The following is an 18,230-nucleotide window of genomic DNA, read 5'->3' as shown; positions in this document are numbered from 1 at the left end:
ATCACTTTTAAACATCCTCCCTAATTTACTTCCATTTTCAAACAACATGCTTTGTTAGCTTCATAAATTTACAAAAAAAAAAGTTATTTCAAAAACATCTAAAGAGAGAGAGAGTGAGGGGGGGGGGGGGTTGAAGATTGTCCCCATCACCCCCACCCACCCCAATAGATCCGCCCTTGTGTAGAACTTTATTTGGCAACTAAATTATTCCATTAAGAATTCCTCCCTTGCCACATTATCCTTTTAGTAAAGTGTAAATAATGGTGGTATAAAGATAAAAAATGAAAAAATTCACAAAAAACAAATGGAAAGAATCAATAAATGCCATTCTACTAAAAAAGCATGCAGTGTCTTTTTCAAAAAAATTTTAAATCTATATAATGAGACATTTGAAATAATTAAAACGAAATAATTAATTTGAAATAGTTAAAACAAAAACATTTGCTAACCTTTGTATGAACAAAACTCAAGTAAAATGTTTGAAAGGAAAATAAAAACTTTATAACAATTTTATAGAAAAAATATTACTGATTGTAAATTTAATATAAAACAAAAAATGGAGTGCAATTAATAACATAATGATAATGATAATGCTATTAATGATATTAATACTCGTTTGCCCGACGCAAATCTCAAATGAGTTTTACAATTATTAACGTTTCTCTAAATTTAGTAAAATCGTACCCAAATTGATTCCTAAATTAAGTTTTTCAGTAATAATTTATTAAGTGACAGTGAATTAACGGCAAAAGAATTAAAGATGCTTTCTCGTCTTTTAAAATACATATATCATTGGGTATTGATGGAACTACAACAATAAAGTAAATTCAAACAAAAAAACAACAACATCAGAATACCTTTGTTTTATATTTTTAAACGTTCAAAAAATGAAAGCGTGTTTCATGATACATTAAAGCTAAAGATGTCTCCTATTTCTAATTTATGTAAAGGACTTCTGTAATCTGCAAAATTAAACTTATTTTAATTATGCTCATGATACTTGTTTATGTCCATCGATCTAGACGAATAAGAGTTTTAGTGTGCTTGTTAATGTTTAAAAACCTTTATCGATTTTAAACTTTTGAATTAATTTTAAATCATTCTGCAATTCTCCAGTATTTGAATGTTTGCATATGGTCGGTACTTTTGAAAATCGTCTTTGTATTTTATCAATAACTTTTTTTTTCTTTTATTGTGTAAGGAAACCAAGCACCGATTGCATATTCCAGGTTAGGTCTGACATATGATTAGTATAAGTTGATCCATAACACTAAATCCCTTAATACAAATGTTTTTTTAGCATATTAAGCATTCTGTTAGCTTTATTAGTAGCATGAATAACTTGGTGAAAATATTTAAAAATATTTTGAAACAAGTGAAACAAATACACCAAGATCTTTTTCTACGTCTGATTTTCCCAAATCGTAATTTAAATAGTTGATTGTATCTTGAAGTGCGTTAGTTAGTGCGTGGGTTGTTTCTTCCCATATGCAAAACCTTATTTTTTTCTAGGTTAAGCTTCATTAACCAAACTTTTGTCAATTCAGTGATTTTATTTAAACCAGCTTTAACGTCAGTAGTATCATTGAAGATATTATTTAGTCTTAGCTTATTCATTTTTTTTTTTTTTTTTTGTTCTTTTTATTTATTCAAAATAAGTTTTACAATATAAGAATGAATAAAATACGTATAGTCAGAATTACAATTTTGTTAACGTTACAACAAGAATGCGGATACTCGCAGAAGATCATAAGATCTTGTCATCGAGAACCGCCTAAACAGATTTTAAATAATAAATAATCCTTTAATAATTCATAGACAAATATTCACACATAAATACAAATATAATTATTTATACATATTTAAACATACAAACATGTAAATAAATATACTTACACATCAATATATATATATACACATACAAATAATACGCACAAATACACATACATATATACGTATATATATATATATATATATATATATATATATATATATATATATATATATATATATATATATATATATATATATATATATATATATATATATATAAGTTAAGATAAAAGATTTCGTATATATAAATTACGATAAAATATTTCCTAAGAGTATTAATAAAAAACAAAACAAACTTAAAAATATATCAGAATGTTTTCAACTGAGAAAAGAATTTCTTTCAATTTTCTTTTAAATAAGAAAAAGTTCCATTCATGAGAGAAATCAAAAAGTTTTAACACTATTTTGTTCCATAAAAATGCTCCTCTAAATGAAATACAAAATTTACCAAAATTAGTTTTGAAAACTGGTTGAAGAATAAAATTTTCATTACGCAAATTGCATTTATTTTTAACTTTTAAAGAATATAAATTGTGAAAAGAAATTGGAGATGTGCGAGACTTACATTTAAACATAAAACACAATACATTAAAAATATTAAGTTGATATATATTAAGAATATTCATTTCGTTTAAAATAAATTAAATTCATTAACTTAGAATCATCTGCATATAGCTTACAGACACATTTTAAATTGTCAAGCAAGTCATTAAGATAAATGATAGAGTATTGGACCAAAAACAGAGCCTTGTGGGACACTGCTAGTAACATGAGCCCAGTCAAAAATGTGTTCTCCAAGAATAAATACAATGAGAAGTTTAGATGTTTTTAAATGTAATTGAGTGTAATTGGTAACTTGAGACAAAAAGTTTCAACCAGGATTTTTTTCAAAGTAAAAGAGCATCAAACACGTGAAAAAATAAATAATTTTTTATAATACATTAAATGCTTCAAATTTTTTCTGTTCAAACACATTGTTATATAAGTTCAATACATTGTTATATACAATACGAGTTCAAATACATTGAAAATAAAACACACACACAAAAAAAAAAAAACATCTGACAAATTGATTATTCTAATTGTATTTTTTAGGCGGTATTAAAAGTATTATAACTTTGTACTTTCCTTGCTACTTTATGGAATACTTGCATAATTTGTATAATTTAAAGATGGATTGATAATGTAACCACGAAGAAATAACACTGATGAGCTAATTTTTTAAACTTAGACATTTTCTAGTTTTATTTTAAAAAACCCCGTTTTTTTAAGAAATGTAAGTGTTTGCCTAGTGTGTTTCAATGTCATACTCTAATCAAATTTTACTTCCCTGATCTTTTGGCTATCTCTTTTTTTATAATTTTAAGAATAAAAAAGTTATTTTATATCCCTGCTGACATCGTGTCGCGCAGATAATACGCGACACGATTAAATAATTGTCATTTCTGAAAATATTTATCAAATTGCTTTAACATTTTTTGAGATAGATTTCTCTTTCTTTTTTTTTTTGTCGCGGTCACATAAAATAGAAAAGATTTTGAAAGATAGTTGAAAACTAATTTTGACCGATTTCCACAAAACCGTGTTTTTTTTGGACAAATAGTACACAAATAATTTATATAGAAGACTACTGTCATTGAAATTTTAGAATTTTTTAACAAGGAAACTAGTATTGATGAGAATAAATGAGCTAAAGTAATGATTTACATAAATTTATTTTAAATAAATTAAAAATTATTTTTACAGAGTATGATAAAACCAATTTATTTACAAATTATATTAAAAATATTATGATTTAAATATTCCATAAATAATAACTTGGTTGGCTTGTAAAGTGATTTTGACGTAAAAAAATACTCAGTTGCCTTTTTAGTTCTTAAATGATTCAGCTGTATATTTTAATTTTTTTTATTCTTTTTGACTCATAAATAACTCATTGATGTAAAAACGAAGTTGTCCGCTTCGAGATCCACAAGCAATCTAGAAAAAACATCATTTTTTGCCAAATACATTTTAAAAGTAAGTAAAGATTATACCATGAAAAACATTTCTAAAACCAAATAAAACAAAACATTTCCAAAAAAAAACTTGTTAAAAAAATTATAAGAAATTACAATTATAGAAAAAACATTGCAGATACGCATCCAGCGCAGAAAGAGGGGCAAAGATAAACATTCGTAGTGTAATTTTACTGTTATTTTTTTCCTGATGGATTTTTGATCTATAAGATGATAATCGATTTTAAATACAAGTTTAAGTATAACTTGTATTTAGAATGATCTGACAAAATATTGCTAAATACTTCGACAAAATATTTTTTAAATACAAATGAAAATAATAGTTTAAACTGGTATAAAAAAATAATAAAAATGAAGTTCATTTATAAAATGGCATCATAAATATACGAGAAATGTGATTAATAGTAAAATAAGCGAGAAAATTTTGTTCAGATGTAGTAAATATGTAAGAATAGGATATATCAATACATAAATATACAACCCTCGGAATTAGGGCCTAACCGACCTTAAGCCTAAGCCGACCTTAAAATGTTTAAGGGTTCCAATTCCTAATTACGATTTTTGTATAATATATATATATATATATATATATATATATATATATATATATATATATATATATATATATATATATATATATATATATATATATATATATATATATATATATTCTTATCCGTTTGTTAATAATGCGACAAAAATTTCTATTTACTTTCTTTTAAATACAATTTAAATAAAAAGATTAAAAAAAAAATTATTATTTTGCACAGAAGAATCTACAAAAGATCTAAAAATATTGTTAAGCGGAACAACTATGTACTTTGTTAAAACAAAGTTGCTTTGTGCGCCATTTTCTCAGCAAAATTATGGATTACTTTATCTATGTCTATATGTCAGACTCAATACTTAATTTAGCAAGGTTGTTAAGGCAATCCTAAATCATGGTGGACCTGAAATATTTTTTTATAAGTTTAAGCTTGCTGAAGCTTCTTTATTATTTCTAAACAGTTTTATTTCTATATGAAGGTTAGATGCAACAAGTTTTATTTCTATATGAAGGTTAGATGCAACAAGTTTAGTTTTATTCCGCATTGCTTTCCAACAGTAACGAATAGCTTATAGTTATAAAAACAAACTTTAAAATTTTTTAAATTTTTAAAAATTCCATATCTAAAGTTACTAGCTAAAATGACTTTGCTGCAAAAATTGATAGAAATTAATTGCCACACAACTGACTTAATAATGCAGGTAAAGGTACTGATATTTTTTTGTTTATAGGGTAAGATTTAGCTGGAGAAATTCTTCTAAAGTCAGTTTTACTCCTGGAAGGTGTGCTACGAATGGTTTGAGCCTCTCAACTCAATCTGACTATCTGGTGCCAAATGTGCCATGAAGCGAACAACCAATATGCTTAGTTAATATTTCCCATATCTTTGGGCTAGAACTGAATAGGGCATATTGTTTGAATAGTTCCCAAGTAGGTTATGCCTTCTAGAATACATTTTTGGCACATTATCATAACTTTGCACCTCACAATCAGTAAATGGAATAGCATAACTTTCTGACGTTTTTGCAATCATTTGAGCAATTTCAGAACTCTTTTTTCACTACAAATTTAAAAAATTGTTCAACAACTTCATAATGCAATTCATGACAAACTAAGTAATGCAAAACAAATATTGTTTGCTCAACATGAGATGAATCTGTGGTGGAATCTACAATTATTGCATAGTACTTTGCAGAAATCCTTTTTTCGAAAACATACTGCGTAACAAGTTCCAAACATTCAGCAACAAATTTATTTTGTAAATCGTAAATCATTTGAGAGAGATCATACTTAGAGTCTTTCAAAGTTTTTTGTGACTCAGCTACTTTTAAAAAAAGTCTATTTTAGGGTCCCAGTTTAAAAACAACTCTTTCAGACCTAAAAAAGTTTCTATTATTTGAGTCACCAATGCATTATGAAGATCCCTAGAAAACAAGATTACATTCTTTTAAGAAAAGGATAACATCGACAATTCTTCTCAAAATTTGGTATCATTTTTCCGATTTCAATTTAATTGATGATTCAATAAAATTATCAATACCATCTTCAATTAACAAATGCTCTTCTAATTCATGTCATGCTAGATAGCACTTTATATTCTCATTACTCTTTCATGATCTGGAATCTTATTACATAAAATCTACCAATTGGCACTTGCCGGCCAGCTTTCAACTATAGTTATTGCAGATTTGGAAGCAGTACTTAGCTTCGAACAGACACTGTTACAAAATAACTGACAAGGAAAACAATATAAAAATACTTATGCTTGCTCTAGTCAAGCCAATCACGAGTACGCTGTTCTGCATTAATGTTTCTAACATTTAATACACAGAGTGTTCAAATTTTAATTAACTATTTTAAATTTGCACCATTTGTATTTTTCTTACTAAAATGTTTTCTGCATATTGACAACTGTCAAGTGTAAACATTGCGGTTAGTAAATATGGACAAATATAAAATTGAACAATGCGTCTACATTGTTAAAAATTATTTTAAATTTAGGGAAAATTATGCAGAAGTTGGAAGATTATTTTGTACAAAATTTGGAAGAAGAAATTGTCCAACAAACTCCACCATTCAAAATATTATGAATAAATTTGAGAAAACTGGTTCAATTCAAGATCAAAAAAAAAAAAATTTACAGTCGTAGTGGTTGTGAAGTGTCAAATTCGTCATTGTTCACAGCAATTAGGCATAAAACAAACCACTTTATTCAATATTTTGCATAAGTATCTTCACCTAAAAGCTAACAAAATACAGTTAACACAACAAATATTGCCAACTGATCATGGATAACATCGTGCATTTGTTAATTGGGCTCTTGCAGCAAAAGAAAAAAATGATGATTTTTTTAACATACCATTCAACATCTAAAAGAAAACATAATTGAGCATAAAATCTTGCTTGTTATTTAAATTTCTTTTCCAATATTTCGATATACTGGTCCTATCTCATTGTCCCAATGACTTATTAGAGATGTCCTGCTCCTTGCCCACAAATGACAGACCAGATCATTACTAATTGTGGATGCTTGACTGTTTCTACAATGCAGTTAAGATTAACTTTTTGTTGGATATAAAACAAACAAAAGCTGTTTTTTCCATCTGTACAACAATACCAGCTTTGAGAATAAGCTTAGTCAATGGTTTTTGTGACTACTTTTTGTTTTCCAGGCAGATGATTTGTTCTTGGTGTTGTTTTGCATTAAGAAGGTACTCTCTTAACACCAAACACTTCTCCAGTATCGATTTTTTTTCACACTCACAATATGATTAGGTGAGAAACCTTTACAATTAGCGCAATTTTTCTATGAGATTATTGCGTATTCTGTAAAAAACATCTAATTTGACTAACTTTTGTTGGTGGAAGATCACATTTTCTCCCCCATAGCTGAAAATTTAGAACTTTAAAAAATGATAAACTGGTATCTGTTTATATAACATTTAAAAAACCATTAAATCTTTTATTTAAAGATAATCACTTACTGATTATCTTTAATTTCACACACACACACAAAAAAAATCAATGAAATAAAGCACTCAAGCTTTGAAATAAACTAAATCACATTAAAAGTTTAATCAAACTAATAAATAAAAAATAACATTAAATTGTCTAAAATGCACAAAATTGACTATGACAGGTTATTGCTGACAGCCAGAGTCGCCAATTGATAAAATTTTTATTAAACTTTACTAAGAATAGAAATAACTTGGTATGTGCGGTAAAAATAGTTATAACCACAATTAAGTAGCCTCCTTGTCTGTAGTGGCCTTCTTGGCCTTGGGGAGGTGAATTAAAAAAAAAAAAAATGTAATATAAAAAAAAACATCATGCTTTATCATATGGAAATTTAAGCCATCTATTTGAAATAAACTGTAAAAAAAATGTGTGGTCCTAATGTGATGGCCAACCACTGTAGTAACAATATTATTTATTTCTGATTGAGAAGGAAATTCTTCTATGATAAACCAAGTTTTTTACTTGATTGTTGAAGTGAAATACTACTTAAGTTAAAATTTTCTGAAGCACCAGGTCTCAGTTCTAAATCAATATCTATGTCAATCATACTTGTAAGTTTTTTTTAAGCTACTATTTATTTTCAAGATGGGTATTTTCTTATTTACTGCATGAATGATATTTTCAGAACTTTGTAGAATCTTAAAAATATAAATATACTTCTGAAAATATAAAAAATCATTTTCTACAATAATTTTAAAACATTCTAAGTTTGTTTTTAATTTATATCCACCACAGCTACAACAATCACCCCACCATAGCTACAACAATTAACCTATCACAGCTAAAATAATCAATCCACCACAGTCACAACAATCAATCCACCACAATTACAACAATCAATCCACCACAGTCACAACAATCAATTCACCACAGCTACAAAAATCAACCCACTACAGATACAACAATCAATCCACCACAGCAACAACAATCAACCCACCACAGCTACAATAAGTTTTAAAACTCGAAAATAAAAAATTTTTTCAAAAAGATTGAAAAGGAAATAATTGTATATTAAACCTATCAAATAAAACATCTAAGATAATGTTAAAGTATACAAAAAAGTAAATACACAATAAAATATATATACACAATAAAATATATATATATATATATACATAAACAATATACATAATATATATATATATATATACACACGATAATATATATATATATATATATATATATATATATATATATATATATATATACACGATAATATATATATATATATATATATATATATATATATATATATATATATATATATATATATATATATATATATGTATGTATGTATTGTTGTTGTATGATTTAGTGTTAAAAACTCTAAACTCTTGATCGTTGTAGAGTGCTCAATATTTAAGAAAATAAAATTTTTTCAAAAACAGACCGTTTTATACTTAAATTTTAGAAAAAACAACTTTAAATGGAACTTAAAGTTTCATGCTTATCGGCAATCATCAGCCATGAAGTACAAAATCAAAAATATAAAAAACCGTTTAAAAATTACAAACTACGGTATATTGAGTTCTGACGTTATAGTACAAGAAGACGTAATGGAAAACTAATCTCCGCTATCAAATAATGAAAGGAGAAATTTATTTTTGTGTCTGCATTTAGAGACTAATTCGCCTCTTTTGTTTAGCAGATTGTTTCCTTTGTAAAATAATATTTCAAACTTCTCATTTAAACAAAGCTTACAAATTTTTTTATATTTTGAAAATTCTTTTCAACCATACTGCAAGCCTGAAAATAACCTAAATTATGTGCATGCTGATTCTAACCATCCACCTAGCATAATAAATAATCTTCCAAAAAATATCGAGCTAAGATTGTCTGCCAACTCATCAAGTGAAGTTATTTTTAATAAATCGACACACCTTTATGAAGACGAAGATAGGCATGAAACTTTAAGTTCCATTAAAAGTTGTTTTTTCTAAAATTTAAGTATATATATATGTATATATATATATATATATACATATATATATATATATATATATATATATATATATATATATATATATATATATATATATATATATATATATATATATATATATAATATATGTTTATACATTATATTTTACACAACAAAATAGGGTGCAAATCTATATATAAACCATTCCTATACTTTTTATATTTTGGCAAACAAATTTGCCAAATGGTCACACAAACAGTAAATGCTTGAAAGAAGAATGAAATATACTAGGATCACAGAGAACTAGTTTTAAAAAAAAGTTTACTTGGCAGTTTGTCCAGAGAAAAATAAAGGCTATAAATAAACAGTATTATTTTATTTAAAGAGAAACTTTAAAATCAGACTAAAAATATAAAATAATAAGCATAAATCTTTATTAAACTCTGATCAAATTATTAATATTGTGATCAAAAATATAAATATTAAATAAGTATTGCTTACTAAACCAAAATATATATAAATAAAATATATATAGTAAAAACCTATCGCAAAATAAAACAAACATAAAACAATATGGAGCGTAAAAAAAGAATAAAATATGCTTTTGTATAAAGGGAATTTATGTAGTGGTAGATATTAAATTTCAACTCAAAACTGAATTCATTATTACCTACATTTTAAAGATTTTGAGAAAACCTTAGTAGTGTAAATTCAATTATCCTTATAATTATCATCACCAATTATACTTTACTCTGCGATACTAAGTACCTAATTAGTAAACAAATAAAATAATTTACCATTGGATTCACAGGGTGAAAGGCAACAGCTGTAACAACATCAGAATGACCACCAAGTCTGTGTAAATAAGAGCTGCTTCGAATATCATAAATGTATACCTTAAAAAATAATAAATATAAATAATAAATAAGAAAAATAAATGTATACCTTAAAAATAAAGTCTACAAGTAATAAACTTATACAAAATTTGAATTACAATTTTTATTAGACTATTATTTCATAAGTTTTAGATATGTGTAATAATAATACATATGATAAGATCATAAAAATTAAAAAACCAATTCTTCCCAGCCAACCAATACATATACCCATATGTATTGGATTTGTTCAGTAATCTGGTATGGGATACATAGGGACTTTTTTGTTGGAATCTGCCTGGGACCAATATGGGAAAACAATAAAAACAACTATAATATCTGAGAAAATTTTTTAAAAATAAAAATGGTTGGTCAAGTAGCAATATGTTATTTATTTAGTATTTATAAAATATGTCTAATTATAGTTATTCTTTTATTTGACGTTTTCATTTGATAATTATCTACAAAATATTTTCAGATTATGTATCATAAAAATTATTCACAAAAATTTTGTCCCCACTATTCCCACTTTTCACGAAAATTTTGTCCCCACTGTTCCCACTTTTCATTTGTTTTTCAAATTGCTTGAAATTTTAATATCTTAAAGTTTCTAGTTTCTAATGAAAATGAAAACAACTGCTTTGCAATAGCAAGTAAAGTTATAAATATTCCTGCTGGAAAGAATTCAAATAATTTTTATGTAGAGTTAAAGCGAAAAGAACCATTTTTTACAGATCCACTAGATCAGTCCACAGTCTGTTTTAATGTTGATAATCCACAGTCTTAATGTTGATAGATCTTTACTGTTTTAATGTTGATAACTTTCATATCTTGTAAAAGTTTATTCTTTGAGAAAATTAAAAACTAAATATTTTCTGCTGTTTTTGTTTTGGTTTTGTTTTAATTCCTTAAATTCACTTTTTTCATATTGTGTATAAAAACTTCAGTTTGAAAAAACAAATGTCATATATATTATTGTAAACAGTTTAATATTTACTAAGTATTTAATAATAATCATGTTTTATTTAGTATTATTACATTTCAATAGGATATTTTTTTTTTGCAAGTGTTTTTGAAATTTTTTTTGTCTTTTTCTATTTTTAAGTTATGTTTTTTTTTAAATAAATTAAATTATTATAATAAAAACTCTTATTTGAAAGTGTTCATTAATTGCAAGTTTACTTTTAAAACTTTAATTATTTGTACTCAATAAAAAATACATAAAATATTATAATAAAAAGTTAAAACATTTCTTGTCATAATTTATAAAAAATAAATCTTTTTTTGTTTCTTTGTATTTGTTTGCAAGTTTAGTTTTGTTTAAACATAAAAAATAAAAATTCTTAAAATTTATATTTAATGTATAAGTATGTTTGAAAAACTTGTTAAAAAATGCAAGTATTTAGTTATACATTTTTTGGTTTAATATGAACCATTTTTTGAATGAGTTATATACAAATGGTTTAAAAATTCTTAAAAAAAAAGTTTGATTTGAGTGCTCCATTGTTAAACCTCATGGTAACATCAAAAGGTTTGTTATAAAATTATAAATCTTTAACCGTGTTATTACACAGTTACAGTTTGTAATATATTTTTTATTTAGGCTCCAGTTTAAGTCAAATTTCTAACCCTCTAACAGTATTTAATTTGATAAAAACTTTGGTTAGCAATGTTGAGGAGATTAAAAAAACTCTTAAAGTGCATACATCACTATTAAACAAAAAGTCCTAGAGTAAAGAAGTTATATTTGATTCGCCAAAAAATATCAAGTTGCCACTGACATTTGTAGCAGATGTTGAAACATTAAAGGAAAAGTTGCTTTGCGTAGAGAAAAAAAAAATCTTATAAGTTTAAAATGATTTACAAATTCAACTCAATATTTACAAATACTAAACTCAAGTTTAGTATAGATTAATTGTGTAAAATAAATTGGGTTTAAGATGGGATGCTATGGTATCATTATAAAAGGTATTATGAATGGGTTCAACTCTGATGGTGGGGTAATTATATTATTTGAAATAAAATAATTATATTTCCTGATTTCTGACCAATAAAAACTTTAGTTGCATCACTTACTTGCAACAAGATATTAAATAATCAAGGTTAAAGTTGTTGCCATGTTGAGGGTGACTTGTTTAAAAGAAGTGTGATCAAACATGATTTTAAATGATTAAGAGTGACAATTTTGTCTTTTCATTGTATGCCATTTCTTTTCGGCAAAACATATATCGGACATTGGTGGCAAAGACCTCTGAAATCTTGTCATGAGAGCGATGTCTATTTTTCTTGATGGCCAGCTTGCTCACCAATTTAATTTGACGGGGCAGAAGGGAATGAAATTGTTTTAAGCACAATTGCTTTGTCAAGTTTTATTTTAGTAAGTAGTATAAATTCGTGCATTATGCAGTATATCCTTAAATAAGAGTATTTATCACTTTAATACAGTGTTGTTTTATTGCAATCTGTTACAAAACTAAACTTAAATACAAAATAATGCAATAATAAAGATATTGAAATAGAATTAACAAAGTAGTTTTCCAATGCAAGAGATCATAGCACTGACGGTCATCGATATGCAATTACGAAAAATGGAACAATGACTCCCGGTTCAGATTGATGGACACAAAAAAACATTGTCTTATGTCTTTCAAGATAAATTTTTTTTTTTATAAACAAATAAAAAATTTCACCAAAATCTGCAGTATTTTATGTAAAAATTACTTTTTTTATAAAGTCTTTCAAATATCCTGCTGAATTGCATAATCAATAATTTTTAATGTTGCATTTATAACTACATCCATTTGTAAATTGTACATGTTCATAAACGATGAAAAGTATAGAGTTCTATAATTTTTATTATTTATGGACAGGCACACTGTACAAACGAGTTGTGTATAAAAACATATGTTAAAACTCGTATTTAAGATAAACCGTGCGCGACCAATTAGGGAAAAATAAAAAAATAAATCTTACTGGACCTTTATGGGCAACCCTGTAAAATACCAGAGAGCCTATTCGGAACCGTAAAGGCAAAAAAATAGGAAATATATTGGACCCTTATGAGCATTCCAGAGGGTAACCCTTATGGTTCCCATATGGGGCCCTAGGACAACTCTCACTAGGGTTCCATTGGGAAACCCTTATGGGTCTCACAATCGGTCTTAGGAAACCCTTATAGGTCAGTGCGCATGCAAACTGGTTAGCTAAGTTGATATGAAGGTTTCTAAATCTTTACCTAAGTTGATTAGATATTTTTTTACAAATATTTTCTACATTTTGATTTTATAAAATCCAGGGGAGTTTAAAAACAGGGTTAAACAACTTATGGTACCTCTTTACTACTATCTAGACCTTTGAAATTTAAATTGTTGAGGCCCAAGCTACTGCTTTTCTGCTTGATATCTTAGTTCTGTCTAGAGTAGTCATAATATCAAGGTCATCCACAAAGTTCTCAGGGAACTCAAAACTACATTTTCAGATTGTGAAGGTTTCTCAGTTCTTTCCAAATAATCTTCATCATGTTTTATATTTTAGTACTACTTTATTTCCTTCTTACATAATAATTATTTTAGTTTGTACCCTGTTCAAAATATGTTCATCCATTCTTTTTCCTTTATGCTTTCTCCAATGAACAGAATTTTTTTTTTTTTTTAAACACCTTCACTTCCAACAAGGCTGCAAGCAACCACTAATCAAAGTTGGAAGTTACTGGAAGAGAAAAGATTGTAGAGCAAGATAAATTTTGACAGATGACTTAAAGGATTGCAAATTATATGAATCAGGAAAGCAAGATGAAGGAAGTGAATTCCAAAGAACTGATGTTTGAGGAAAAAAACTAGACGAATAAGAGTTTTTGGAGCACTTAGCAACAGTCACACAAGCAGGATGAGACTTAATTGAATGAGGAGTAAAAATGAATTTTAGTGAATGGCACAAGAGACGCTAGCTCTTTAGAGCAGAGCCCATTATAGTGTTTGTAGAAAAGAGAAAGAGAAGCAACATTATGATGATGTGATAATGGTTGGAGGTTGGCTGCAAGAGCAGGTCCAACTATGTTTACAATGCTTTTTTGCACCTTGTCTAAAAGAGAAAGGGCATCATTAGACGATTCGCCCCAGATATGGCAACAGTATTCCATACAAGGCCGGATTTGAGATTTATAGAGATAGAGAATAGAATCCGAAGTAAGAAAGTGTCGAGCTCAATAAAGAGATGCAACCTTAGCAGATGCTAATTTTGCAACAGGTTTAATGTATGGTTTCCAAGAAAGATCCAAAGTAAGAGTTAATCTTAGAAGACGAAGAGTGGATGACTCATCGAGTACATTACTGTTCATAAATATAGGAAGATCTAAATTATTGCAATAACGATTAGCGGAAAAAATTGAGTTTTATCTGAACTTAAGTTCACCAGCCACTGTGAGCCCCATGATGTAGCAGAAGTGAGATCCTTTTCAAGCTTAAATGCCCCCTCCAAGCAAGCAGAGAGTGTTGGCTTCTTATCACAACAAGAATAAATGGGAGTATCATCAGCAAACAATGCCACCTTAGAAGTGAGAATATATGGAAGATTATTAATGTAAATTAAAAAGAGTATAGGGCCAAAGATTGAACCTTGAGGAACCCCTGAAGATATAGAATAAGAAGAAGAGTGCTGTCCATCAAGGACAACTTTTATACTACAATTGGAAAGGAAAGATTCAGTTATCTTAAAAATATTACCTGATACACTATAAGAAGAAAGGTTATGGAGAAGACCAGCATGCTAAACTTTATCAAAAGCTTTTGAAATGTCAAGAGCAATGGCCTTGACCTCTCCACCTTTATCTAATGCACAATAAAACCTATCGGTTATTACTGTTAGCAAATCAGTTGTAGGACAAGAAGATCGATATTCATATTGATGGTCAGAAAGTAAGTTATTAGATTCAAGATGAGAAATTAAGTGTTTTCTAATCAAAGATTCAAAAACCTTAATTATGATAGGAAGAAAACAAATGGGACGGTAGTTTGACAAATCAGATCGCTCTCCAGAATTTTTGAAAATAGGGATAACAGATGCCGCTTTCCAGCAGACTGGAAAACAAGACTCTGATAAGCACTTATTGAATAGTTTTGAAAGTATAAACAACAGCTCCGCAAAACAAGACTCTGATAAGCACTTGTTGAATAGTTTTGAAAGTATAAACGACAGCTCCGGAGAACACTTCTGCAAGACAATACAGGTATGTTGTCTGGGCCACAAGCTGTGGAAGAGTCTAAGCAGGAAATCACTTTAGATACAGAAGCTGGAGTGATACGAATGTCAAGTAATGGATCAACCTGTTTGTTGGCAATATCAGGTAGAACGCAACTAGTGGAATCAAGAGATGATATTGATGAAAAGTTCTTAGCAAACAATTCAGCTTTGTCTTTAGGTGAGGTGACAAAGTCTGAACCATACGAGAGAGGTGAAATAACAGATTTGCCCTTATTATTGATAATATTTAAGATTCTCCAGAAGTCACGAGAGCCTAATTTTTGTGATGAAATACGAGATTTCATGACCTGAGAATAGCGGGCTTTGGCGTTAGACAAAACCTTTTTACAATGGTTTCTAGCAGTAATAAACAGACATCTGTTTTCTGGAGAATTGTTTTGCTGATAGATATGGAAGTAACGGTTTTGATTTGCAATTGCAGCAGCACAATGTGAGGAAAACCATGGAGGAGAGTTCAGCCTGAATTCAAGAAATTATGTAAGAAGCACATTTGTCGACAGGACGACAAAAAATTTCTACCCAAGGGCCATCACTAAGAAAATCACAGAAAGAATCCAAGTCAACTTTAAAGTAGTTGTAAGAGGTACAATGATAGGGGGATTCAGGTAATGAAAAAGATATTAGTTTTAGAGAGATAAAACTATGATCAGAAGCACCTAAGGGTGAATGTGGAGAAACTGAGCACTGACTAGGATCAGAAACAAGACATAAGTTGAGTAGAGAAGGTAAATGATTAGGGTTGTCTGGAAAGCAAGTTGGAAAGTTGACTATTTGAGTTAGGGATTGAGAAAGGCAAAAGTTGTGGGCTTTAATGCCTGCAGAATCACTGACACTAGAGCCAAGCCATTCAGTGTGATGAGCATTAAAGTCATCGACAGCAACAATATAGGCTGATGGATAAAGAGAGAGGGCTTGGTCAATATGATAAGAAATAACATCAAAAAGAGCGCTGTCTTGAGATGAAGGAGAGCGATATAGAACAAAGAGAAAGGCAATAGAGTGAAGTGTTGCTAAATGAAAGCACATGAAAGAATAGTCTGTGGATTTAAACCTAGTTTCATGAAAAATGGGTGAATTCTTACGAATTTAAATGCCCAAGCCAAGCATGTAACTATTGGAGTCTTAATTAACAAATTAAAGGAAGATAACCATCAACACTAAGATCGCAAGATAAGACAGCTGAACTCAAATTAGTCTCACAAAGAGCAAGTAGGTCTGGTGAACTTTGCAAGAGATAAGACTCAACAGAAGAAAAGTTACTTCGAAGACCACGAATATTAGTGTACGATATGTTTAGAGAACTTGATGATGACGATAGTATTTGTGTTTTATAGTTTTTGGTACTTTATTCATTTTTAAACTTGTTGAAGAACTTGACTCAAAGCATAGATAGTACTCAGAACACTGATTAATAGCCCAAGCAATTGCCACATTACTATTAATAAACCCTAAGCCATAACAAAGGGCTCCAAATGTGGCCTTGGCAATGCATACCAAAAGTACAAACAGGGACACCACCCATGTGCAACATGGCACTGTTAATACTTTGATATTTTTCAGCTGTTGATGGAATCAGCTTCTCTGAGAGCTACCACAGAGTTTGAGAAACCTGACTACCAGCCGGCCTCAGAACCATAAAACTGAGTTTTAGAGCTGTACCCTCATTAGGAGATAATAGAATAAGTTGCCTAGTCATAAAAACAGATACAAGCAAAACCCATGCATTGAGTCAAGAAGATCCAGCATTCAACATCCTAAACTGGAAACAATGTATTAAAAATAAATCTGCGCCAGCCTAATAGATGAAGAAGGGGTGCGTGGCTGGTCAACAGATAGAACTTGTTTACCCCTTAAGTCTTTGCCTACGAGGCGTTCTACAAGACAGTCGCCAGATGCATTTAACATCTGCCCAAAATGAGTATTTTTAACGAGACATCATCTCTAGCCTTTACTCAACCAAGAGCCCCAAAGCAGGGGGTGTTTTAAGTCGAAGTTGGCATCTCCTAGCCTTTGCCTAAAAAGGCGTATCCTACAAGGCAGCAGGACATGAAGAAGATTGTACTGGGTTACATGTAACCAGTAGCAGGATAACCTGACCTGACAGTGATTCTACCTTAAGGAGAATTATCATCCAAAATCTGTGAGCTCTTTCTACCCTTATCAACAATTAAATTATAGATTTTATAAGATGTCTATAATGTTCAGAGTAACTGTAACTATAAAAGATATTCAGTATAATTGTAATCATTTCAAAAGTAATTATTGATGTAAAAGTAAAGATAAATATTGCTCAGAATATTTATCCTTAATTTTTACCTTGTCATACTTTAATATATAATAAAGATTAGCAACATGTTATTTTATGATGATAGCTTTGATGATTAATAATAATTTTAACTGTTTTTTGCTTTTCTCTAATTTATGCTTTTATGCTTAGCAATAAAAAATCTCGATTTTTTTTTGCTATTAAATTAATCAAGTGCAACTATATGCAACATGTACTTAGCAAGAAAGAGTAGGGAAAAGTAGGACACAGGAGAAGGGGGAAATCCCAAAAATTACAATTAGGAGAGGTCTTTAACCACTGTTATCAAATTTCAACAATAAGATTTCCTTCTTTCTATTTAACAGATATCGCTTTGTCTGTGTGTGGTAAGAAACCATACTTTTGAAAAGTACACCCAAACAACAATTTTTTGAGGGGTGAAGTGGGAAGAAAATTAGTTGGCTCTCAGTTCTCCTCATCATTTTAGTGTTAC

General features: G+C 28.6%; 1 protein-coding gene across 2 annotated transcripts in view; it reads right to left on the bottom strand.

Moving 5' to 3' along the window:
• Positions 1-3,529: 3,529 nt before the first annotated feature.
• The window catches only part of LOC100197286 (WD repeat-containing protein 27), a 74,615-nt gene continuing 59,914 nt past the window's right edge, over positions 3,530-18,230 (bottom strand). Inside the window, exons 23-24 of one of the 2 annotated variants that reach the window (XM_065804825.1) lie at positions 10,135-10,233; positions 3,530-3,813 (exon numbers count right to left, since the gene is read on the bottom strand). In XM_065804825.1, coding sequence (XP_065660897.1) covers positions 3,742-3,813; positions 10,135-10,233 — 171 coding nt within the window. In that variant the 3' untranslated portion in view covers positions 3,530-3,741. The remainder of the gene's footprint in view (positions 3,814-10,134; positions 10,234-18,230) is intronic. The other variant, XR_010640671.1, reaches the window with a different exon arrangement.

This window comes from Hydra vulgaris, chromosome 09, assembly GCF_038396675.1.
Source record: "Hydra vulgaris chromosome 09, alternate assembly HydraT2T_AEP".
Classification (NCBI taxonomy): Eukaryota; Metazoa; Cnidaria; class Hydrozoa; order Anthoathecata; family Hydridae; genus Hydra; species Hydra vulgaris.
The sequence above is the reverse complement of the archived record's forward strand: the minus strand, read 5'-3'. Positions and strand labels throughout refer to the sequence as shown.